The sequence below is a fragment of the Ipomoea triloba genome, chromosome 1 (genome assembly GCF_003576645.1).
Source record: "Ipomoea triloba cultivar NCNSP0323 chromosome 1, ASM357664v1".
Taxonomy (NCBI): domain Eukaryota; kingdom Viridiplantae; phylum Streptophyta; class Magnoliopsida; order Solanales; family Convolvulaceae; genus Ipomoea; species Ipomoea triloba.
The window spans coordinates 141,302-164,959 of NC_044916.1; the positions used below are offsets into that span (position 1 = coordinate 141,302).

General features: G+C 36.8%; 5 protein-coding genes and 1 long non-coding RNA gene across 9 annotated transcripts; 3 read left to right on the forward strand and 3 right to left on the reverse strand.

The window, feature by feature from the left end:
- Positions 1-2,529: 2,529 nt before the first annotated feature.
- On the reverse strand, positions 2,530-4,003 carry LOC115998750. Its single transcript, XM_031238430.1, has 5 exons — positions 3,911-4,003; positions 3,651-3,831; positions 3,461-3,577; positions 3,231-3,368; positions 2,530-3,096 (listed from the first exon to the last, which is right to left on the reverse strand). The coding sequence occupies exons 1-5, from the start codon at positions 3,949-3,951 to the stop codon at positions 2,758-2,760; spliced, it is 816 nt and encodes a 271-aa protein (XP_031094290.1). The 5' UTR covers positions 3,952-4,003; the 3' UTR covers positions 2,530-2,757.
- Positions 4,004-4,628: 625 nt separating this feature from the next.
- LOC116028701 lies at positions 4,629-5,755 on the reverse strand. Its single transcript, XM_031270498.1, has 3 exons — positions 5,231-5,755; positions 4,889-5,155; positions 4,629-4,769 (listed from the first exon to the last, which is right to left on the reverse strand). The coding sequence occupies exons 1-3, from the start codon at positions 5,753-5,755 to the stop codon at positions 4,629-4,631; spliced, it is 933 nt and encodes a 310-aa protein (XP_031126358.1).
- Positions 5,756-8,020: 2,265 nt separating this feature from the next.
- Positions 8,021-11,429, reverse strand: LOC116031808. The gene is made up of 3 exons (XR_004100669.1): positions 11,105-11,429; positions 10,338-10,677; positions 8,021-8,319 (listed from the first exon to the last, which is right to left on the reverse strand). It is a non-coding gene; the product is annotated as an uncharacterized LOC116031808 (long non-coding RNA).
- Positions 11,430-12,157: 728 nt separating this feature from the next.
- Positions 12,158-14,811, forward strand: LOC116026008 (increased DNA methylation 3-like). 2 transcript variants are annotated; one of them, XM_031267454.1, is made up of 4 exons: positions 12,158-12,359; positions 12,817-12,877; positions 13,239-13,634; positions 14,328-14,811. In XM_031267454.1, the coding sequence occupies exons 3-4, from the start codon at positions 13,334-13,336 to the stop codon at positions 14,567-14,569; spliced, it is 543 nt and encodes a 180-aa protein (XP_031123314.1). In that variant the 5' UTR covers positions 12,158-12,359; positions 12,817-12,877; positions 13,239-13,333; the 3' UTR covers positions 14,570-14,811. The 2 variants fall into 2 exon arrangements, with proteins under 2 accessions (XP_031123314.1, XP_031123319.1); XM_031267459.1 differs by lacking the exon at positions 12,817-12,877.
- A 3,262-nt stretch (positions 14,812-18,073) lies between these two features.
- Positions 18,074-20,856, forward strand: LOC116026027 (increased DNA methylation 3-like). 3 transcript variants are annotated; one of them, XM_031267468.1, is made up of 4 exons: positions 18,074-18,231; positions 18,687-18,914; positions 19,733-19,908; positions 20,280-20,856. In XM_031267468.1, the coding sequence occupies exons 3-4, from the start codon at positions 19,743-19,745 to the stop codon at positions 20,576-20,578; spliced, it is 465 nt and encodes a 154-aa protein (XP_031123328.1). In that variant the 5' UTR covers positions 18,074-18,231; positions 18,687-18,914; positions 19,733-19,742; the 3' UTR covers positions 20,579-20,856. The 3 variants fall into 3 exon arrangements, with proteins under 3 accessions (XP_031123328.1, XP_031123333.1, XP_031123343.1); XM_031267473.1 differs by having other exon boundaries at positions 18,078-18,231; positions 18,690-18,914; XM_031267483.1 differs by lacking the exon at positions 18,687-18,914 and having other exon boundaries at positions 18,096-18,231.
- A 177-nt stretch (positions 20,857-21,033) lies between these two features.
- LOC116025997 (probable inorganic phosphate transporter 1-9) lies at positions 21,034-23,599 on the forward strand. Its single transcript, XM_031267444.1, has 2 exons — positions 21,034-22,019; positions 22,411-23,599. The coding sequence occupies exons 1-2, from the start codon at positions 21,334-21,336 to the stop codon at positions 23,396-23,398; spliced, it is 1,674 nt and encodes a 557-aa protein (XP_031123304.1). The 5' UTR covers positions 21,034-21,333; the 3' UTR covers positions 23,399-23,599.
- Positions 23,600-23,658: the final 59 nt, after the last annotated feature.

Consider the following 23,658-nt stretch of genomic DNA (forward strand, 5'->3'; position numbering starts at 1 on the left):
TCGCTAATGTGGAATCCCACTAGAGTGCAGTTTGTTAGTTTTCCCTAGTACAGCCCTTGTCTCTGTACTTTGTTAGTTTAATAATGAGCACAGCAAATTAGGACGTCATTTCTGAAAGCACATTGTGGACCGCTTTAGCTGGTTTTTACATTTTCAAGTGTCCATGCTGTATAACATTTGCATTAATTTCTGTAGCCACCCATACTCATGTGTTTCCCATTAATAAAACTAGCAGCAGAAAACTTTTCCCTATTACAAAACTACTGTAGTAATTTATTTATAAATACTACTTGTATTTATTTGACTTCACCTTAGTAATCCTTCCCTAATGCCAAATCCTATTTATACACAGGTAGAATGCACATCTGTTAAAAAAAATGCCCACAGGGAATGGTTTTTAGATTATATTACGGATCTGGAAATCCCACAGATTAGGCCTGTGCACAGACTCCCCCCCCCCTCCCCCCGGTAATGATGAGTGCACTTCGTAACAGTTGACCACGCTTAACCATGTTGATTTTACGATCTTAATCATGAGTCCTAACCCAGTAGTGGCCCTTCCGCATCCAAACTACCAAAGCATATTGAAAGAAATTGTTAAAATATTGAATTCATGAAGAAAGTGGCATTGTTGACATCAAAGTTTGTGACTAGTAGTTGGCAGCTGAATCATTGCCTGCTACTCGTGACCTTCACATCCCCTCACTTTCCTCTACTCTACACCTGCCCTCCACATATCATCACCCTCAAACTTTGTTCATACCCCACTTTACTAATATAAAATTTGAGCACAACTTTTTATTATATACATATTGACTTCCAGTAGCAAAGTAAAGACATGAAAACACCCTGACAGTGTATACAAACCTTCTGAGGCCCACGAAAGGTAGAATGCACATTTGAAACGCATCCACTATTTAATATGCGTATATAGGATATTTTTGAAATTACATTACAGTCCTGGGGTTCCCACAGATTAGGCGTGCGCACCCCAAGTGCCAAGAGGTTGCCCTTTGATGAATGCCTACTCTTTTCCATGGTCAAGAGGTTGCCCTTTGATGAATGCCTACTCTTTTCCATGGTACTACTTTGTATCCAAGCCAAAGCTTGCACTCCCATCCATCTTTACTCCTACACAGTAAAAAAAAAAAAAAACAGCAGCCAAATATTTAATGCTCTCAGTCCAACTTTTAGTCCAAATAATATACAAACTGCTTTCACTTCATACAAATTTCACCAAACTTCACCTTACAACATGTGTGGATATTTTAGACTCTAAGTGGGAAAAAAAGGGTCAAACACCATAGGTGAAAATGCCACTGTAGTCAAAGGACCAAAAGTATAGCAAACTCTTACATTATAGGGATGACACTTTTAGAAATTGGGCATAGTCAATTAAATACTCAGTGAATTGACTGACATTATATGTGAATAAACACAATACCACGCATGCAATGCATTTAAAGTCAGACTGCACTAGGGGTGGCGGTAGAAACATGATGCAATTCAGTGGCATATGTAGTGCACAATGGCACTTTTAGAAATTGGGCATAGTCAAGGTTCAAAACTGGGATTATCTACAGGGGATAAACTTTTAAGCAGAGTGTTACTGAACCACTATTTCCAAAATTCCCCCCCCCCCCAAAAAAAAAAAAAACAAACAACAACATCAACAAAAATTTTATTACTCTGTTCTCCTTTTCCAAACTTTTTTCCTAATACTGGAAAAATGAAATTACTTCATAAAACTCGATTTCAACATATGAATATTGGTAAATTGGATAAGCAAATAAAATTGGGGTATATATCGCCACCTTTTAATAATGATAAAATCAAAATTCAAACTTCAAATACCACATCAAAAAGTACAGATTAGAGACCTTAAGATCTTGCAACTGCTTTAGCAGGACAGAATTGTCATCTTTGGCATCTTGAAGTTCAATTAGGCGGTCATCTGCCAACACCTATAACATATGAAACATATCATATTTAAAGAAACACTCACACAGGCAAAGACACAGAAGCAAGCAATAATAGCCAATGTCACAGCACCTGTGTCTCCTCAATAGAATCCTTTAGTTCCTGAACATCCATTGTCCTCACTGTATATTCTGGTGACACGCTCCAATTTACCGAACCCAAAACCGGTTGCTCTCGTACTGATGCTGCCTCTTTCTGCATTTTCAAATTAACAAGCTTTCTTCTACTTTCTTCAAGTTCTGCCATGCTTTCTCCTAGCTCAACTTAGGATGAAAGCCCAAACATTAAGTACCAGTTGGAGAACCAGTAGACATGAAGCCTAATATTTTTCTCTGTGTGCATGCCTTTCAAGTTTCAAGTGATCAAGGGATCTTCATTCCAAATCAATTAACTTCAAAATTTTCAATTCATTTTTGTAACTAAAATTATTCAGGTCGGTGCAGATCTCGCACGCTGCATAAATGCCCAACCCAAAAACTGTATCACCAACAGCAAGATTGTTATAGCATAGTAGTAATCATAATGCACCAATGCACATACCTACTGTAATTTTGGTGTCAACGCACCGTGGTTGAGTTTGTGTTATTGGATGAGGGGAAATAATAGGTTTTTGCAGTAGTTGTAAGGTCCTTGGACACCAGCGTACCATGCTGACGTGGTACCGAGGGGCCGTGAACATGCTACTACTAAACACTAGCAAGGTAGCTATATTATTGATGATAGCACTCCTGTTCTGTTATTGCCTTATTTTGAAGCTTGACCCGTTGGTACTCTTGATCAGTGAGAAGGTCTGGTTATGCGATCGCAGTCATATCGCCCCACTCGTGAAGACACATTGTGCATGTACTCATTTGCCTCGGCGAGTAGGATGTTGTGCATGAAGCGCTTGCGTAGGTTGTTTAGTTGCTGACGATTTCCTCTCTGTAACCCACACTGCCAAGTGCGAGCTGTCTGTCCTGTGAATGATTCCATATGCCGCATCGCGAAAATAGCCGAATCAGCGTTAGGAGTTGCATCTCTCCACGACATTTGCATCCTTTTCGGACGCAAGTTCCTGGCGTGGATGGCTCGTGCCCACTGTCGCTTGCTTTCTACGTACTCCGAAAGCATGTCAAGCTGCAAACCAAGTTTAAACCATCAAATAGCACCACCCCGCCCCACATTTGAACACATGCATCATTTTTGCTTATATGTGATTACAGAACAAAAGTTGTAGACATATTCATAGACAGTAAACGCAAAGAACATACCAGATCCACGGGGGCGTCGTGGTATTTTTTATCGTTGGGCACCTGTTTTGAGTCGCAATCGATGATGTCGAACTTGTATTGGTTGAAATTTACACTCATGACATAGTAATGTCCATCTTGTATTATTGGAAATAAGTACTGTCGAGGCAAAGGTTAGTGTGAGTTGTTACGATAGTTTAAAAGGTTCCGTTATTGATTTCGTAGGTCTGGAATGCCGTAGAGAGTGTTACCATATCTAAAGTCGCAGTTCCCACGTGGTCGGAGGCCCGTAAATCAGCATCTAGCCTCGCTTTAAATAATTCGATTCTCTCGTCCCTGGTGCCTATAGTGTTCACCACGGTCCCTACCTGCAAAATCAAGGATAGATTTTAGGTGTACATGAACCCCCGTATATAAGAGTGTTCAAAATAAGAAACATACAGTAGTGGTCGTGGATGCAAACAGGCGAGAAGGGGTCCCCCATCCCCTTGATTTTTCCCTCGCAATTAAAACAGTGGACCACGCATCTACCACAGCCGTGGTGACGTTGACTCCCTCCTTCAATGTCATAAAGTCTGACCAGGTGGCGGTTTGTGCGTTATGGAGGAACAGGACCTCATCGCTATTAACGCAAGCACGGTTATGTCACTTACGGTGGGTATTCCAAGGAATAGCAGCTCAGAGTCGCGGAAATCACTTACCAGTTGGTGTTTGGGCAGTTGAATACCCACATCCATACCATGTAAATTGGTGGTATCGGAACCGTTGGATAACCCCTGACCGGACTAAAGAGAAGGCGGAACGGTTTAGCCTCCTGGTTGAGCGGTCGCTTTCCTTTGCGATCTGCTGCTACGGCGGGCACCGGTGGCTGTGGGGATTCCTGATTTTTCGGTAGCAAGTCCTCCAATTGCATACCGCGGTTAGCACCCTGAATGATCATTTTGACAATAAGGTTAGCCGGTGACTGAGAAGAACGTGTTGGTGATCAGAAACTCACATGCGGGGCTGGTGTTACAGGACCCTGATGGTTCGGCGGGTGGTCGTCATTTCCTTGCGTGGGGTCGTCTTGCGTGAATCCCAAACTAAAGCTGGGCATGTCGCTAACCGGCGGGTGGTCGTCCTTTCCTTGTGCGGGGTCATCTTGCGTGAATCCCAGACTAAAGCTGGGCATGTCGCTAACCGGCGGGTGGTTGTCCTTTCCTTGTGCGGGGTCGTCTTACGTGAATCCCAGACTGAAGCTGGGCATGTCGCTAATCGTGGTAGCCCGCAGCGCTGCCATTTCGGCGCGCTCCAATGCCTTGATGTTCTCCGAGTTTTGCCAGAATGCTTCTTCCTAATCCATTTTAGTGTGGCCCAGCGTTTGCGGCTCCTGAGCACCAGAACAGTGTGTGGCATTCGGCTCGTTCTGAGCTACCCCTATCAGAAGATTGGATGCCTCGGCAGCCTCTTGAAATTGTGGTCACCATAAGCTTGGTTGGGGTTTTGGCGCACCATATCAGCCACTTGTGTCGCGACTAAAACTAGATCACCGGTTTTGGATTCGAAGAGCTGTGCAAATCCCTACAAAACAAATGAGAACCAGCTAGCAAATGTTAGTGGTTTGCACGTACTAGCACCGTGCACTAGTTGTATTAAAAACGCAGGCACCAATGTAGGGTTAAAGTAGTTGATGTGCATACCTGTGGTGTTCCAAGAGTAGGTCCCGGCTGCAATGTGCCCGGCTCGGTGTTGAGTCGTATTGGTTGGCCAGTCAATGATGCTTCAACCGAAGGAGCATGGAAGTCAGTTGGATGCGGCGGATCATCTAGCATGCCTTGCCCAAACCCTTGTGCAGTAATCTCTCGTGCCTCCCGTGCTTTGAGTAACTCCGTAGTCCACCCATTTAACGTGGGGATTGATCTGGGCACGTCACGTCCTCCTACCACGACCCTATCTGCATACAGGAGCTACACCACACCAAATTAAACGCATATAATAGTAGGAGGCACACACATATATCCGTGTATAACAGTATGACTCACAATTAAGAATAGTAGTGGCCCCATGAATTTGCGAGTTCTATCTTGGGTCCAATGTCCATGTGCGACAACCAAAGAGCGAAGGAGATACCCACACCAGTCCAAGTCTGTAATCCGGTCCACATCGCGGAACATATGGACGGTCTTTTGATTGGCATAGCCATTTGAAACACTGGCAATCAGGGTGGAGACAACAACGACACTTAAATGCCGCCTAAACCACTCCCCCCCACCTTTGAGCTCTAACATCTGCGTGACTAACGCCTTGACTGTGATTTTTCCTTTCCGGTGTTTGATTTCCTCCCTCCATGCACGTAGTTCTGGCGAAACATGTGGCCCGTCACGTTCCGAAATTGGCAACGGCCCATTGGGTAAGCCCAACACCCTTGCTACGTCCTGGGTCGTGATGCTCATGTAGCTCCCATTGCATAGCTTGAGGGCCATCATATCTGGGTCAAAGTTACCCACCAACCACTCGCCGAGCTGTAGTGGGAGGTCCGCTACCTGCAACCCCAGGAGGCCCCCCATGCCAATACTGATAACATCTTCCCGCTGACATTGCGTTAGTGAGGAAACAACACGTATGAGTTGCTTCGGTCCACCGCGCGTCGTGAAAGTAGGAATACGTGGAGCAGTGTGGAATTCGTCATCAGTGTCGCCCTCGTCTTCGGTTAAAACCACCGGTTGAAATGGGTTTTGGTCTGTTTGGAACCAAGGAACACAATCGGTTAGGCTTCTAAAGTGAAAAACAGCCAAACAAACAAGAAGAATTCAAACAGCAAGACAGTTTAGCATTGTTTCCCTTTTTCTTAAAAAAGTTTTTTTAAAAAAAAAAAAAAAAGATGCAACTTGCTTGCTGAATTATTGCAGAAAAACCAGCAGCTTTAGATTCATCAAACAAAAGAAGAGTTAACATTTGAAGATCCGAGGTCGTAACCCATTATTAATATAATTAATTTACTTCTTCCCTCTCCTCTACTCCATATATGTATATTTATATATAATGGCAGCCACCGACATGGTTTCTACAGTAGTCAAAAATTGAAAAGGGATATAAAATTAATTAATGAGTATGTGTACGTACTGATGGAATTAATCAAAGATCTAATTAATTAGCCTAACTTGTATATATGTTCAGCTAACTATAAAAAGAAATGATTACATTTAATTCAGCAGCATGAAAGGAGGCATAGGATGCATGGTGCTGAATTTTTCAATACAAATAGATAATGGACAACACCCTTCTTTAAAAAATTAAACTTTAAAAAAAACTACACCCTCCCTGCTCATTACATTAGAACCACATATTAGCAGTATGATGCACTACAATGGGCAGTACTGTAGTTCATTGCTAATATTGAGCATACCCCACCCTCCCTACAGATGCATTTACCCACCCTAGAAAATACCACCTGTAGTGCACTAAATTAGAGCTAATTATCTGTTAACTAATATCTGAATTGATTATTATTGATTCCCCATCAATTTACTCAAATGCAAGCTCCCCCTTTTAACATATATAACATTAAATCATACTGTATAATCCCTCCATATAGTCTTACCCAGAATAACTCCTAGCTATACTCTTATTTTAAGCCTAAAATATCAAAATGAGAAGATATCAATCTTAAGAACAACAACAGAAAAGAACCCAAAAAAAAAAAAAAACATAACAGTAAACAGTCCATAAATAGCATAAACACCCCAGCATGGCAGCCCCCCTTTTAACAGATATAACAATGAACTACTCCATATATGTATATATATAATGGCAACCACCGACATGGTTTCTACAGTAGTCAAAAATTGAAAAGAGATATAAAATTAATTAACCCCAATGGCAGACCCCCTTTTAACATATATAACAAGAACAATTAGTGGTTCATCAGCTACTACCCCCATAGTATTAGTTCACAGCTACTGACCCCATAGTATTAGTTTTAGTTATACAAACATTGAATAACTATATTGCAATTTTTGAACTGGTGATACTACCCCACCTTCCAGAACAAAGGACACCAGCAGAACCGACACCCCCCTCATACCAAAATCCCCGCAAAACCCCAGCAGAATCACACCTAGACATATAAAGTAGAGGAATGGCACTTACCACGGTTCGCCCCCCTATGTGCCGCCCGCCGCCTGGCTGATACCCTAGACCCCACTCCGGCCGGTTGCTGGTCGTACCCTTCGCAGACCACCGAAATCGGGGTGCGGCGGAAAGTCCGCCGCTTGAATGACCAAGCATGCGCGGAGTAGCCAGCCGCACCGGCCGACCCCGAGGCCGCCGACGGAATCGCCCTACCGGACACCCACCTCTTCGAACGCCGACCACCATTCGACCTAGCCATGACTCGATAGCAGCGTGCAAGCCGGATCACTGCCACAGATGGGAACCAATTATCACGCGCAAAAAGGGCAAAAAATTAAAAAAAAAAAAAAAGGTCCCCATAAGCCATAACATCACGCGAAAAAAAAAAAAAGGAGGGGGCCCCACAACATCACACTGCACTGCCACAAACGTGAATCATACCCTGCGGACACCCACACCTGCACCCCCTATACCCCCACAATCAGGACCACTGGTCGAACAGAGTGCACGGCTACCATGAATGCACATGGCTCACATGAAAATCTAAATTCACACCTGAACCTAATTCTATATATCTATATATATCTATATATATATATATATAAAAGCCACACATTTCTGGAAAATAAAAATATTTTCGTTTTCCCGCCCAGTCAAAACTACGTAGTTTTGATAAATTTGTAAAATTATCAGTAAAAAGATATTAGAAGGTATGAATGCATTTATTGTGTTCACATCTTCTGCAACAAACAAAGCATGCTTACAAATTCCAATAACTACTTTTACAATCTACAAGACTAACATTAATTGATTACAGATGAATTTAAAATTCAAAATCAGTATTTACATCTAAATCAACACTATAAATAAATCTCATATCACAACCAATACTACAAAATCTCTTTTAGAATTAGATGCAGAGATGCCACAGGCCAGAAGCCCAACCAGAGAGGAGGAAACAGCCGGCAGAATCAGAGCCTACCAAGAGAAAGGTATACACCTGCAAAAGCCATGGTAGTTGATTATAATGATATTTTGTTCCTTAGTAATAGGGCTGTTGTGTACGGGAAAGGTATACACTTTAATGTCTAATTTCTGGTGTTTTTAAAACGATTTTTTGTTGATTCTTTATCACAGGTCCTATTCATTTTAAAGCAAAGCAAAGCAAAGCAAAGATAGATCCTGGTAACATCGATGGCCTTCCAATTACATCCCCATGATTTTTTAAAAAGGTATGAACAAAGGCAGCCACCAAATCTGTAATTCTCACAATCTGTATGTAACTAAAATATTTGAATAGTATATGTTCTAAACTGTAAAAATGTTCTAAAGTGTAAAATTATATATACAGTGACAAAGGAGGTATATACTGATAATAGATACCACGATGTCTCTACACTTTGTCAAGCTTAAATTCACTGCCAGAATGAAAGAAACTAACAATTTTAGCAGTCATATGAAGAAAGAAGAAACCACAGCCTATTCCAAATCCAGGTATTACAACCTTCCTAACTGCATAAAGCATCAGATTTAATTCTCATCATGTGCAAATATCTCAACAACTGTGTTAAGAAGAACAATTTAGGTAGACAATAAAGCAGAAAAATAATGGAAAGATTAATTTCATATTATCATACTATCTTACATGTACGAAATACACACATAATTTGAATAGATACTTATTCTCCAAGGAAGGTTGTAATACCACGATGTCTCTACACTTTTTAAAGTTGATGTTTTTGTTTTAGTGCTTTTTTGGATTGTTTAGATTTTCTTCATCTTTAAATGCAAATTCTTTCATAAAAAATCATGTATTGTATCTGTATTAATGATTAAAAGATTCAAATCAATTTTTTTATGTCTTGAAAGATTAGCAATTTTACATTTCATGGTTGTGTACAGCTGACAATGTGTACTGCATAAAAAAATTCCTGGTAATCACTCATTTCTTTTCTTTAAGACATGCAGTATCCCTTTCATGTTAGAGTTTCTATCATAAAACATTGGTGAAAGTAGAAAGAATACAAAGGTTGTGATTTTCCTTAAAAAATGTATTGTTTACAGTCTTTTACCTCTGATGACACTAGAAGGAATTGATCTAGAGGTGTTGGTTGGTATGTTTTTTTTCTTAAAAAACAAACCCACAAAAATAGTGGCATTTTTTTTGAAAAATAGTGGCATTTAGTTCAATCCATGATTTTTTTAAGAAGGAAGTGCAGTCATATGTACTTGCAATGCACACAAAGCAAGAAAGTAATGGTAGAATGCCTTTGGGTTCTAGATTGAAGAAACAACTTCTGCAACATGTCAATGTAAGGAAAAAGCAGATGAACTTCTTGAAAAGAAACAGAAAATGGCCAATTTAATTTTATTTGGAGTGTAGAAATCACTGAGTATGGATACAAAATGATAAAGGTGTATACCACTGTAAAACTAGAGGAGGTTATTGATTCAGCAGATGACAAAATCTGGAAAATTATAAATCTGTTTTTTTTTTTAAATTTTATTTGTGATGATGATATTCATGCTAGACAATTGTTACAACTTCAAATGAAGATAGGCCCTATTTGCATGAAATATTTAGTATTTGCAATGGACTGCTGATGTAGTTTATCTTTTGTTCAAGAAATCATTTGCAGGTAAGACAAAATCAGAAGTGGATGTACAAGCAATGTAATAAAGTCAACTATGTGGATCTAGAAGGTATTAAGAGTGACAGTTGAACTTAATCATAGGCAAGGGCGTATCAGAATTCAAGACATATCCAGTTTAGTTATTTAAGTTTAGATTTTTACATGTATGTCATCATAGAGATAGGTGATAGTGTTTAACTTAATAGATTTAATGATGTAAGTCAGTAATCTGTGTACATAATAAATGAAAATTTTTATAACTATCTCTGATGCAATGTTAGCATGGAAGTAATATATGCTTTGAATTTAGTTTTTTTTTTCTCAAAAGTACTGTATATGTGTTGCAATATATATATTGAGTTTGCAGGAATGTTAGAATACTTACTTTATGATTCAAGTCTTGAAATGTTCTGCAACTCTCAATCCGGAGGGCCTATCAAGTTCAGCAACACCTGACAATAAATTTAACATGTCATCTTCAATGCAATGAAAGCCAGATTGACATAGTATGTCAATTTCCAGCTTTACCCGTTAATATTAAGTATTTACACCCAGATTCGTAATGGTCAAAACATCATAGCAGTAATCTTAATCTTATTTAACAAACTGGTGTATGTATGATTAAAAATAGCATAACAGTTAATAGCCACAACTTAGTGTAATACTATTTAGAATGCTTGGAAGGAACTTATTTTTTTTGCAGCTCAGTTTTTTATCTCAGCCATCTGCATGCAATGGAAAAAATAAAAATCAATTAGTACTGTATAATCATAATTTAGACAAATTCATTGCATTAATTAAATACCAGTAATAATAACAAATTCGTGGCATTTTAAGCTATCACCGTAGGTAAACAATATAGATTTTGACAAAAGATTGATGAACCGAGCTACACTGTAAATCCCAGAACTTAGATTGCTTATTTTCTTAACAAGATTACACAATAAAATAGTTCAAATTCGAAATTTGAAATACTATAACAACAAATTCAGTCAATTTTTAGGTAGAACAGTAGGTAACAGTTATAGATCTGGAAAAAATGATGGATGAATCAAACTTAGATGTCGTATTTTCTTAAACTCTACCACAAAAAAAAATACTTTAAATTACAGATCTCAACAATTCTATTCAAGAAACAAATAGGAATCATACTTATCTGGTACTGAAAATGAAGATTTCAAATGAAAACTACACCGGAAGAGATGTGTTATCGCGGGTAAATCGGAGCTGTATATGTGTATGCTTTCCTGATCTGTCTTACTAGAACACCATAGATGGATTATTTTGGATCATTGGTGCGATTTAGATTACAGATTGCGAGAGTTTATGTGACCGATAGATGAGAGAGAGATGAGCGATGAGAGATGAGCAGAGCGAAGGAAATAATGTCTGGCCTCATTTCTTCTTTCGTTAATATATATATATATATATATACACGGTACATATATATCTATATACAGTATACAAACTTTTACAATGGTTTGTCTGGAATCAGTGTGGAACAAAGTATGAGTACATCTCGCTGATGATGCTCAGCACAATCGTAGGAGATTATTTAATCAATCAGGTATTAATAATTAAAAATGAAATAGATATTTATTTCATATTAACGGGAAAAATTGTATTTTCTAACTAATGAAATGTTTGTTTATTTGTGGTTTTAGAATTGTTTTTAAAAGACGAAGAAGAAAAGGAGTTTGCAATATTAGAATTGTCAAAACTTTTATTAGTCTACAACAAAACTTTGAGAGACTTTCAATGTGGTTGATGGAAGCATATTGGCAGGTCGAATGCTGGAACTAAAGTTTTAATTGCTAGAATGATTATAACCTCATCAGACTCAAGATTACCTTTCAAGTTCAACAAAAGAAAATTTCCTCTAATGTTGACATACGCAATGACTATCAAATTAGTTGTACTTCTACTACTAAAGTAGTTTACAAAGAGATTTTTAATAATTTGTAATTTGTGCTTTCAATAATAATATTTTTTTTTTCTCAAAGAAAAAATAATTCGTCAATTCTTATTCTCTTTTTACACCAATACTTCATTTTAATTTATATAATATTAGTCCGAGCATCGCACGGGGCAATAGCTAGTACAAGGTATAACCAACTGTCAAACTCCATGGTATAATTTGGCCGAATTGTACCGTATGTAATTAAAGCGTTCCACCCACATGAAATATATTTTCTAAAGTTCCATCCCTTTGATCTACTCTTACTCTCAGAATCTCAAGGTTACGTGCGATTTTTGGGCGTCTTCCTCGCCTCTCTTCTCTTCTTCATTGTACGACTGTTGTGAAATCGTAGCTCTAGCAACGCCATTTCATCCATTTTCTTCCAAGTTAGAATTGAAATTGAAGAAATCACGCCGCCAATAGGTTCCGTTGAGCCCCATTTTTATGGTAATGCTCTTCTTCTCACTGTATCAAGTGGAGAAATTCCTCAATTTTTTTACTTTTCTTTTGAGTTTCAGCACAATTTACTTTCGATTAAATAATTTTTGTTGCTTTTAATCCGAGTTTCAACACAATTTACTGTCAATTAAGTATCTATTGTCTGGTACTATTTGCAATCTGATTCGAGGTTAATATAATCTAGCACAATTTTTTCGGCTACGACTTGCATTGGGCTCTCCTTTAATTTTTTTTTTATTTATTCTTGTTTGAATTACTTCTTTTTCTTCCTATGTATGATACTCCGTACGATGAATAGTTTGTAGAGCAGTATATGGTGCTTGTGAGTTGTGACTGTCAATTTAGAATGGCTATGGTTGATTTTGAGTATTGATATATTATGGTTTATGGGACTGTAATATACTATGAATTAATCAATTAATGTGGTCCATTGGTTTTTACATAGCCTTCAAACTGTACATGAGAGGTACACTGAGGCAAAATTTGAAGGAGTGACTGATTTTCAGGTATGAAATCATACTCCACTCACTTGGTTACCTTTTGAAGTTAATGAATTTTCTATGTATGCCTGGATTGTGGTGAGCGTAATTCCTGATTTAACTTGTAAAACCAGTCAATCCATTCTGTGTTTGGTAAGCTTCTGGCATTATTTAAGGGAAGCATTATTTGCAAAAGCACATAATAGAAATTCAATTCTGTTAATGTAAGCAAAGGGTATATTTAGTCAGTATTCTCATTTGCTCCAATCCTGTTATTTGCTTCATTCTGAAATGCATCTGATATTGGACTGCTAATTTCCTCACCCTTCTTTTGAAAAGAATTTTCCTAGCTTGTTGATATGCAACAATTTTATGAATGTTGGCTCAGGTAACTTGGTTGTCACATAACTGTTCTGTTCTTTTGGTTACTACAAGCATCTAACGGGGGACCTAGGTGAGCACTGAAATTGCACAGATATCAACATGGATGCCTTGCGTTCAGAAAAGAAAGGGAAGAAAGTGATTAGGAAGAATTCAAAGCGGAACTTGAATGAGGAAAGTGATAGTCCACAAGTTGAGGTTGAAGGATATTCCGGGAGGAGATCTTGCATGATGCCCCTTCTACCCATTCCCAACATGGAAAGTAGTTCAAAGGCATCACTAGTTTTGAGTGGAACAGCTTGTAAAGGAGTAACTGGGCAACCTATTGGAGCCTTTGACATTGGCGTCAGCAAATCTGCATACTATTTTCGTGTTGCTCTGCCTGGTGTTAAAAAGGACCCTGGTATGGTTTGTCACTCTGCATTCTAATTTATTGTCTTAGCTTTACTAGTTTCTATTTTTATATGATGTGCTACACCTGACGCTATTTAATGAGGTGATTTATGTGATTCTGAAGCTTTAAAAGGAGCTAAATAGTTAACATAAAAACCAGTTAGGCATTAATTGTGGTTAACACCCAAGGCTATTAAACAATATGTCTTCCTTCTTGCACAACAAACGACATATATTTTGTTTTGGAAGAGCAGCATTGGGAAGTAGTATTGTGTGGATTTTTTTTTTAAAATTGTTCTTTTATTTTTTTTTGCCATGTGGCTTGCAAGCTTTCTAATTTAGAAAACTTGCAAATTAAAGCTTGCCGCATGGCAGCATATGGCAGACTTTTGTACTATTTAAAAAAAAAAAAAAAATTATTTATTGTTTTATTAATAATTTGTTATTATATTGTAATAGGATTTGGTAGATAAATTTTTAGAGTGAAGAGTATTGCAGGGGTGTAGATAAACTATTAGGTGAATTACAAATTTGCTAATGTAGAAGTAGGGCTCACTTTTGAAAGTGAGTATTGTTGGGATAAGGATAGCCACCGGCTAATAACGGTTTCTTTTGCAATATTCTAAAGCTGCAATTTGAAGCATTACATACATTTTTTTTCAAGAATAACTACACCATTATATTATTGTGATTTGTGTCTTAGGTGAATTCAACTGTGAGATTGAACGTGATGGTATGGTTCATATCCGAGGGGTGACATCAACTGGCGGAAAAACTGTGTCAAAGTATTATCGGGTTTTTGCAATGACACTTCTGCAGCAGTGCCCGCCTGGAGCTTTCACTCTGTCTTTCAGATTGCCAGGGCCTGTTGATCCAAGGTTGTTCTCACCCAACTTTGGATGTGATGGAATTTTTGAAGGCATTGTTGCGAAGTATAGCCCGTAGTTGCATGTATGCATGCATACAGCAGTTTAGACTGGCCTGGTGTACTCTATCAGCCCTGTAATCCTGTATTTTGGTATTGACAATATAATGTGCCTTTGTACAATTGTACCGTCTCCCTGCACTACACATGCACATGCACTGCACGGCACGGCACGGCACATGCACATGCACGGTAGAAGATGAAGGGTTACATAGGTGTTGAAATTACTCTTTGATGCTATCAACAAAATGCTCTGTGTTACTGTTATCAAGCCCCTAACAGATTAACAAAAGCTTTTTGGATAATTAACTATTTATTATTTTAATAAATAAAACAAATAGTTGTATTATAATTATTTATAAATTATTGAACTTTATAGGTAAAAGTTTGGGCAATGTAGTAAATAATTTTGTCAAAAAGGTATTGCAATAGTGAAAACGTTGCCATTTAGTGTTTTTGGCAGTAGTTATTTTTAAAATTTTAAATTTAAATAATGAAAAATTATTTTCATACATACAATAAATAGTAATAATTATAATCATTTATAAATTATTGAGATTTGTAAGAAAATATAGATTTGGACAATGTATTAAATATTTTTGTCAAAAACTTAATTTTAAAATCTTAAACCATAAACTTTTTTTAAAACTATTGACAGAACTCCAATGGCTACATTTTCACTATTGCAATAGTTCTATGGCAAAAACATTTAATCATCATCCAAACTCTTTTATACATAGTTCAATAATTTTTAGCTTGTTGGGTGCATTTGCCAATTGCCACCCCTTTATTCAATCTTGTATTCCTGCATATAGAAATTGGAATGTACTTTACTAATTAACCACGTGTTCGATTCCTTTGATCTTCTTACTCTTAGGTGTACAGTTTTGGGTCGTCTTCTCTCTTCTCTTTTTACTTTAATGATTGTTATTACCCAAGAACGAGGACCTAGGCTGCGAGAGCCCATAGCTGGGAGGCCTAGGAATATAATCTGGGCAGGGCGAGAAGATGACCAGAACCAAGATAGACAATTCGGACGAAGATAGATGGTCTGGACAGGAAAAGACAATCCTGACCCAATATTGGGGACCCAAGGCCCAAGTTTGGCAACCCGAGGCCAGCTTATGAAGTCATTTTGGTCTTGCGGCCCACCACCATTCTAGGACCATTGTATTGGCCTAAACAAATCATGTCCAATTTCACTACAAGACATTATTTGTAATATTCTTACACCAATCAAGAAAATATTATTAAATTTATTTGCCTTTACTATTTAATCATTTCTATTATGCGAACTTATTGGTGCCTACATACCCAATGACAATTTGTTCCTTCATTGATGCTTGGGCGAGAAGATGACTCGGACAAAGATAGATGACTTGGATGGAGATAAATAACTTGGATCGAGATAGATGACCTTGACCCAATATTCGAGATCTAAGTTTGGCAACCCGAGGCCTTAGACGACTAGCCATTCTAGTCCCTGAGCTCACCTCCGGGTCCATAATGGCGGGCTTTGACCCGTTATGGTCTTGCGCTCCACCACCATTCTAGGACCATTGTCTTGGTCTAGACAAATCATTCTCAATTTCTCTACAAGACATCCTTTGTAATATTTCAACATCAATCAAGAAAATATTATTAAATTTATTTGCATTTACTATATAACCATTTCTATTATGCAAACTTATTAGGAGCTTAATGTACAACCTCAAGCTTGCTTTCCAATTCGGATTTATGACCATTCAAATTGTGAACATTTTTTTTTTTTGACAAGTAATTGACAAGAAATTGTGAACATTTAGTTGTGAACATTCATTATATAAATTGTGTGAATAATTTGCCGATAACCATGGTTCTATTTGAATCAAATCAGAACTCAAAAGGTTTTCAATTCCAATTTATTAAAGTCGAAAACTTAAACCAATAATTTCAATTCAAAATTGGTCGATTCTGGTTTCAAATAAAAAAAAAAGGAAAAAAATAGGGAAAAAAAAAGAAAAAAAAAAGAAAAAAAAAAAAAAAAAAAAAAAAGGGGAAAAAAAAAGAAAAAAAAAAAAAAAAAAAGAAAAAAAAAGGGAAAAAAAAAAAAAAAAAAAAAGGGGAAAAAAAAAGAAAAAAAAAAAAAAAAAAAGAAAAAAAAAGGGAAAAAAAAAAAAAAAAAAAAAGGGGAAAAAAAAAGAAAAAAAAAAAAAAAAAAAGAAAAAAAAAGGGAAAAAAAAAAAAAAAAAAAAAGGGGAAAAAAAAAGAAAAAAAAAAAAAAAAAAAGAAAAAAAAAGGGAAAAAAAAAAAAAAAAAAAAAGGGGAAAAAAAAAGAAAAAAAAAAAAAAAAAAAGAAAAAAAAAGGGAAAAAAAAAAAAAAAAAAAAAGGGGAAAAAAAAAGAAAAAAAAAAAAAAAAAAAGAAAAAAAAAGGGAAAAAAAAAAAAAAAAAAAAAGGGGAAAAAAAAAGAAAAAAAAAAAAAAAAAAAGAAAAAAAAAGGGAAAAAAAAAAAAAAAAAAAAAGGGGAAAAAAAAAGAAAAAAAAAAAAAAAAAAAGAAAAAAAAAGGGAAAAAAAAAAAAAAAAAAAAAGGGGAAAAAAAAAGAAAAAAAAAAAAAAAAAAAGAAAAAAAAAGGGAAAAAAAAAAAAAAAAAAAAAGGGGAAAAAAAAAGAAAAAAAAAAAAAAAAAAAGAAAAAAAAAGGGAAAAAAAAAAAAAAAAAAAAAGGGGAAAAAAAAAGAAAAAAAAAAAAAAAAAAAGAAAAAAAAAGGGAAAAAAAAAAAAAAAAAAAAAGGGGAAAAAAAAAGAAAAAAAAAAAAAAAAAAAGAAAAAAAAAGGGAAAAAAAAAAAAAAAAAAAAAGGGGAAAAAAAAAGAAAAAAAAAAAAAAAAAAAGAAAAAAAAAGGGAAAAAAAAAAAAAAAAAAAAAGGGGAAAAAAAAAGAAAAAAAAAAAAAAAAAAAGAAAAAAAAAGGGAAAAAAAAAAAAAAAAAAAAAGGGGAAAAAAAAAGAAAAAAAAAAAAAAAAAAAGAAAAAAAAAGGGAAAAAAAAAAAAAAAAAAAAAGGGGAAAAAAAAAGAAAAAAAAAAAAAAAAAAAGAAAAAAAAAGGGAAAAAAAAAAAAAAAAAAAAAGGGGAAAAAAAAAGAAAAAAAAAAAAAAAAAAAGAAAAAAAAAGGGAAAAAAAAAAAAAAAAAAAAAGGGGAAAAAAAAAGAAAAAAAAAAAAAAAAAAAGAAAAAAAAAGGGAAAAAAAAAAAAAAAAAAAAAGGGGAAAAAAAAAGAAAAAAAAAAAAAAAAAAAGAAAAAAAAAGGGAAAAAAAAAAAAAAAAAAAAAGGGGAAAAAAAAAGAAAAAAAAAAAAAAAAAAAGAAAAAAAAAGGGAAAAAAAAAAAAAAAAAAAAAGGGGAAAAAAAAAGAAAAAAAAAAAAAAAAAAAGAAAAAAAAAGGGAAAAAAAAAAAAAAAAAAAAAGGGGAAAAAAAAAGAAAAAAAAAAAAAAAAAAAGAAGACGGGCGGTTCAAACCGAAACCTTCTGTTCAGGAACCGGATTCCTTAACAGCACCAGGCAACGACTCCAATCCAAGAAGCCAAATCTCTAAATCCGTCTGATTCCTCTCATCGTCTCCGTTGCCCGTCGCTCCAAGCTCTAGGGCACTCTCATCGTCTCCGACTAGCGACGCGTCTATTACTAGTAATACTAGCGTCTTTACAGGTTTGCCTCTAGGGTTTTACTGCGATATTGAAACTTCTTCTTCAGCTGTCATATTTTCTGTTTTCTACTTTGGACATTGTATTTCATGGAATTAGAACTAGATATTCGTCGGATCCCCATGGTTTAGGTCATTGTGGACTTGTGGTAATTCCTTATGTGCATATAATCTGATGCTACAATAAACCATGCATATTTTTTTCATGCCGTGTAGTTCAGAAATCAGAATGTAATTTCCACATATTTCCATGAAGAAAGCAGTTGTAGGTGGGTTGCCACATACAAGTGTAATTATTGGTGGTTTTAAGGTTAATTTTTATTAATGGTGCTTTGTTGTAATTTATGTCATATTGGCATATTTGATGTTCTCTTTTGTACATTTGTCCCCAAATTTTAGTGCTTAGCATGCTTGTTATGAATAGTGTTGCAGAATTTTATAACCCCTCTTCTGTTGTCAGTAGGTGAAGAAGTGAAAATTGGAGAGAGATTTCTACACTTCTCATTTGCTGTAAACTTTTCCTCATTTGCTCATTGAAAAAACAATACTGAGCAAGCTCGCCCGTTTAGCCAGCCAGTATTGACAGCTCTACCCTACCTAGGAGTCCATCACTCCCAATAAATTGCTCCATTTTCAGCTTCCGCCATTTCAATCCGTGGTCAACATTACTATTGGTGGCACACAGAGGGTAACTTTTCAAGCCATGGATCTATTATCCTATAATTCTTCTTCTTGCCGTCTTCATTGTTGTTTTTTTTTTTTTTTTCAAAACCTTAGGCCTGGCTGGTCAAGTTGCTAGCAAACCTAGTTATCTCTTATTACATGAACAAGCGCCATTCAGTTTTAGGTTATTGATTCAGTATGCAAACTGTTCTGAGTCATTGTAATACAGTTTAAATCGAGACCCTAAAATTGATGACAACACAATCCATCCTGGACTTGGTGTGTTGGGTTAGCATAGTGGATATTGTCAAGAGTTTGCAATTTCTTCATTCTCTTACTTTTAATTCTTGTCCCAGTCAGGGTTTCTTTGTTGGGTCCTTCAGGGATCTGTAAGAACAGTTAAGAAACACTTCTAATTATAGTAGTTCGATCAAAGAAATTCTATAATCTATACATATTAATGTTACTAAAATATCCATTAAAGGGGTGATCACTTGTTAATTGTGATTTGTCCTTTGGAATGGTTTATCTACCTTTTATCTTAGGAACCTCTAAAACATGTACTTCTGTTATAATCTTGAACATGCTTGATGCTACTTTTCCTGGTTTATTGCTCTTCTTAGTTCTTACTGCTTATGTTTTTGCAATGTGAAAACAAGCTTCCTTCTCTGTTCTATGTCTACGACATGGATTTTATGGAATGCTATCAGCACTTTCTAGAGTAATAATTTGGCAATCTTCTGTATAGGCAGTCTTTATTTGCACTCTTTCTATTAAAAGTTAAAATTTGGGTTTAACATATACACTATTGGAAGGTATTGAGAGATTATAACCTTTTGTCAGGGCTGGGATCATGAGTTCTCATCAATATGCAGAGCTCCCTCAAGTAAAACCACTTGTAACATTAAGTGGTACTGCAAAAGAAGGTGCCATTGGACCGACCCTTGGTTTGATTGACATTGGTGAGAGCGAGTATGCTTACCTCTTCCAAGTTTCCCTTCCTGGAGTAAGAGATAAAGGTCTGTTCTTCTACAATTTCATGTTCGACAATAGGTTATGGTTCAGGCATTCAAATGGATAGGTGCATATAATTCTGATCAGTTGCATGCCAAGATCAGTGTAGACATCAGATTCTTATTGTACTTGAAAATGCTTTAATTTGCCTGGTAATCAATCTAGAATATGTTAATCAAATTGAAACGTAAGCTACTGCTTCTACTATTATAATACAATGACTACAGTTAAGGATATTTGAAATAAGACCTATAACATGTGAATATGATTTGTAAGAAATGTAAAATTCTCTGTACTATACCCAGATGTTTTTTATGAGCATATATGGTGGTTGGTACTAAAGTGGAATTGATGCTAGTTGTATAATATCATACAGGTAATTTAAAATGCGAGATACAGAGAGATGGCAAAGTCCAGATAGAAGGTGTGGTCTCAGAGTCTCAGCTTTTAAAGAACGCCTCTGAAGTTTATCAAGTGAATGTACAAGAGCTTTGCCCACCCGGACCATTCACCGTATCATTCAGTTTGCCAGGAGCAGTGGATCCCAGGCTATGTTCTCTAACATTCAGACAAGATGGTATTCTAGAAGTTGTCGTACTGAAGTTTGGATTACCTCGTGTTTCAGCGGAAGGTTTGTCTGAAAATTGGTCCAATGGCTGGTTCCAACCTTCTTAACTGTAATCAGTGTTTAGGTATGTTTTCTTGATTATGGTCATAGGACAATTAATTTAAAAACTGATGAAGTGGTTGTCTTCTTTGTAGTGAAGAATGCGATAGAGTAAGGTACTAAGGTCAGACTCTCCAAGTCTAAGTTCCACCATCGCTTCCTCTTCCTATATATGTTACATTGCTATTTACCAGCCGAATTATGGAAAATTGGATTTTGTACCGCACCATCCCAAATTCCTTTGATTTCGATATCCATATATAGTTGTATTTTTGGTGACTTAACATATGCTTTTTTGGTCTATAAAAAGTTGGTGGAACATGATTCTTGTACTTGAAGGTCACGAGTTTGATTTTTACCAACATTTTTTTGATTAAGCTTGTTGCATATGGTCTTTCTAGTGCTGTAATTTGTAAGTTATTACACAGAAGCAATTAAGGTATCTTACTAAAACTAAGATTTTGATTCTAAGCATCAAAATTATAGTCGGTAGTGTTGTGATAAATACACGGTCAGCATGAGTTGTGGTTTACGTTGCAGCTCCAATAGGATTATAGGAGGAATGAATGAATATAATGTTTATGAAACTGGTCAACCTCAACTCTCATTCGACATATTGTCAATTTTCATAGAATACTTAATGAGTCAAAGTCTTCGTTTGTCTTGTTCGACGAAACTTCTTTCGTTCAACTCGTAAGTCATAACAGCAACGATATACACCACAACTCGATCGATCTCATTTCGTGAGCCAGTTGAGCTAGCAATGGCGTTGAAAGTGCTTTCGGCACTGGACTCCGCAAAAACGCAGTATTATCACTTCAAAGCTATCATCATAGCCGGCATGGGTTTATTCACCGATGCCTACGACCTCTTCTGTATCCCTCCCATCATGAAACTCCTCGCTCACATCCATTATCCGGACAAATGCGAAGTTTCTCCGGCCGTCAACTCAACCATGGTGGGAATAGCCCTCCTTGGAACCGTGATAGGCAAGCTGGGTTTCGGGCGGCTGGGCGATCTGGTGGGGCGACGGCGAGTCTACGGCTTTGCACTGGTGCTCATGATTGTGAGCTCTGTAGGGTGCGGATTCTCTATCTGCACCTCCAGGACATGCGTCCTCCTAAGCCTGGGTTTCTTCAGGTTCTTGTTGGGAGTGGGGATTGGCGGTGACTACCCTCTGTCCGCCACCATAATGTCGGAGTTTGCTAACAAGAGGACGCGCGGCGCTTTCATTGCGGCCGTGTTTTCCATGCAGGGTTTTGGGATCCTGCTCAGCTCCACCGTCACCATGGTTGTTTGTTCCATCTTTATCCGGGCTGCCAACCTCTCGCCGGAAAATCTTCATACTCCGGCGTCGGCGGACTTGGCCTGGAGAATTATTGTGATGATAGGTGCAGTGCCGGCAGGAATGACGTATTACTGGCGTATGATGATGCCAGAGACCGCCAGGTTTGAAATTTCATTCTCTCATGCTGACTTGGCATAGATCGAGTCAATAGATACATGAATTGCATGTGTTGACTGACTACACTTTCTTCTTATTCCATCTAATTAAGGATTCCATATATAGTAGTGGCAGTTATGTTGGTTAACTTGCCTGGCCTGGCCTAAAAATACTCCCTGAATCATAAAATTAAATTACAATTAACACTACTTATAATTAATTAGCTAATAACTGGCTAATTAACACTTTTCCAGGCCTGAATTATTTCACTTTTGAAAATTTAAAATACAGTTTTAAACATATTTACTTCCTTAATTATCCATATTGTACTTTTAGCCCATATATGATGAGGTTATATAGTTATCAAAGTCTTTGGTGCATATATTTATGGTGCAGATACACTGCTTTGGTGGAGAAAAATTTGTTGCAAGCAGCCAAGGACATGGAAAAGGTGTTGGACGTTTCATTAAGCCCCATAAAGGAGGAGGAGGAAGAGGATATAGATCCAGAATTATCTTCACCCATAACAAACACACATTTCTGTAATAATGACTATTCCTTATTCTCCACAGAATTCTTCCACAGACATGGGCGCCACCTCCTTGCTTGTTCCCTCTCCTGGTTTCTTGTGGACGTCGTCTTCTACAGCAGCAACCTCTTTCAATCCCACATTTACCACCAGTATCTCCCTGAAACCACAAAAAATGCTTTCGTAGAGGCCTTTAACATCGCAAAACTCCAAACCATCATCGCCATTTGCTCCACAGTTCCGGGCTATTTTTTCACGGTCTACTTCATCGATCGCATTGGCAGAGTTAAAATCCAGATAATGGGGTTCTTTTTCATGGCCATGGGGTTATTCGCCATTGGAATCCCTTATCACAGCTTCTGGGCGGAGAACAATGCAGGGATTAGGGGTGTAGGGTTTATGTTCCTTTACGGACTCACCTTCTTCTTCTCCAATTTCGGGCCAAACACAACCACTTTCATTGTGCCGGCGGAACTTTTCCCGGCACGGTTTAGAACAACGTGCCATGGAATATCCGGCGCCGCCGGGAAATTGGGGGCGATTATTGGGGCGGTTGGCTTCTCCTGGGCTTCCCATAAGTACAAGCAGAAAGAACATTCAGCAGCAGGGATTGGAATGACGTCGGCGTTGTTGGTAATGCTGGGCGGAGTTTGCATCGCCGGAATGATAACCACCTACTTGCTGACGCCGGAGACCAAGGGGCGATCATTGGAGGACAACGAAAATTTTGAGGAACATCCTCAAACATGTACTTCTGCTTCTATGTGTCTCTCGCACTGTTTCAAAGGCTACACTGCTGTTGAGCCACGATCATCAGCATCGCCTAACAATAATCTCGCTGCTTCTATTAATTAATAATACTGTTTAATTCATCATTGGTCTAGTGGCAACAAATTGTTTCTTTATATGAAATATATAAAGAGAAGAAAAAGTTGTAGTACAGTTGTTGTGTGTAAAAAAATAAGCATGAGATCCATAAAAGTAATATTATTAGTGGAAAATTAGAAAAAGGAGTATTTGTTGTGTATATATAAAGTTACAAAGATTATTCATAAATTAGTTTCTATGTGTATAAATATATCTGTTATGCACTATACTTATATGATAATGGTCGG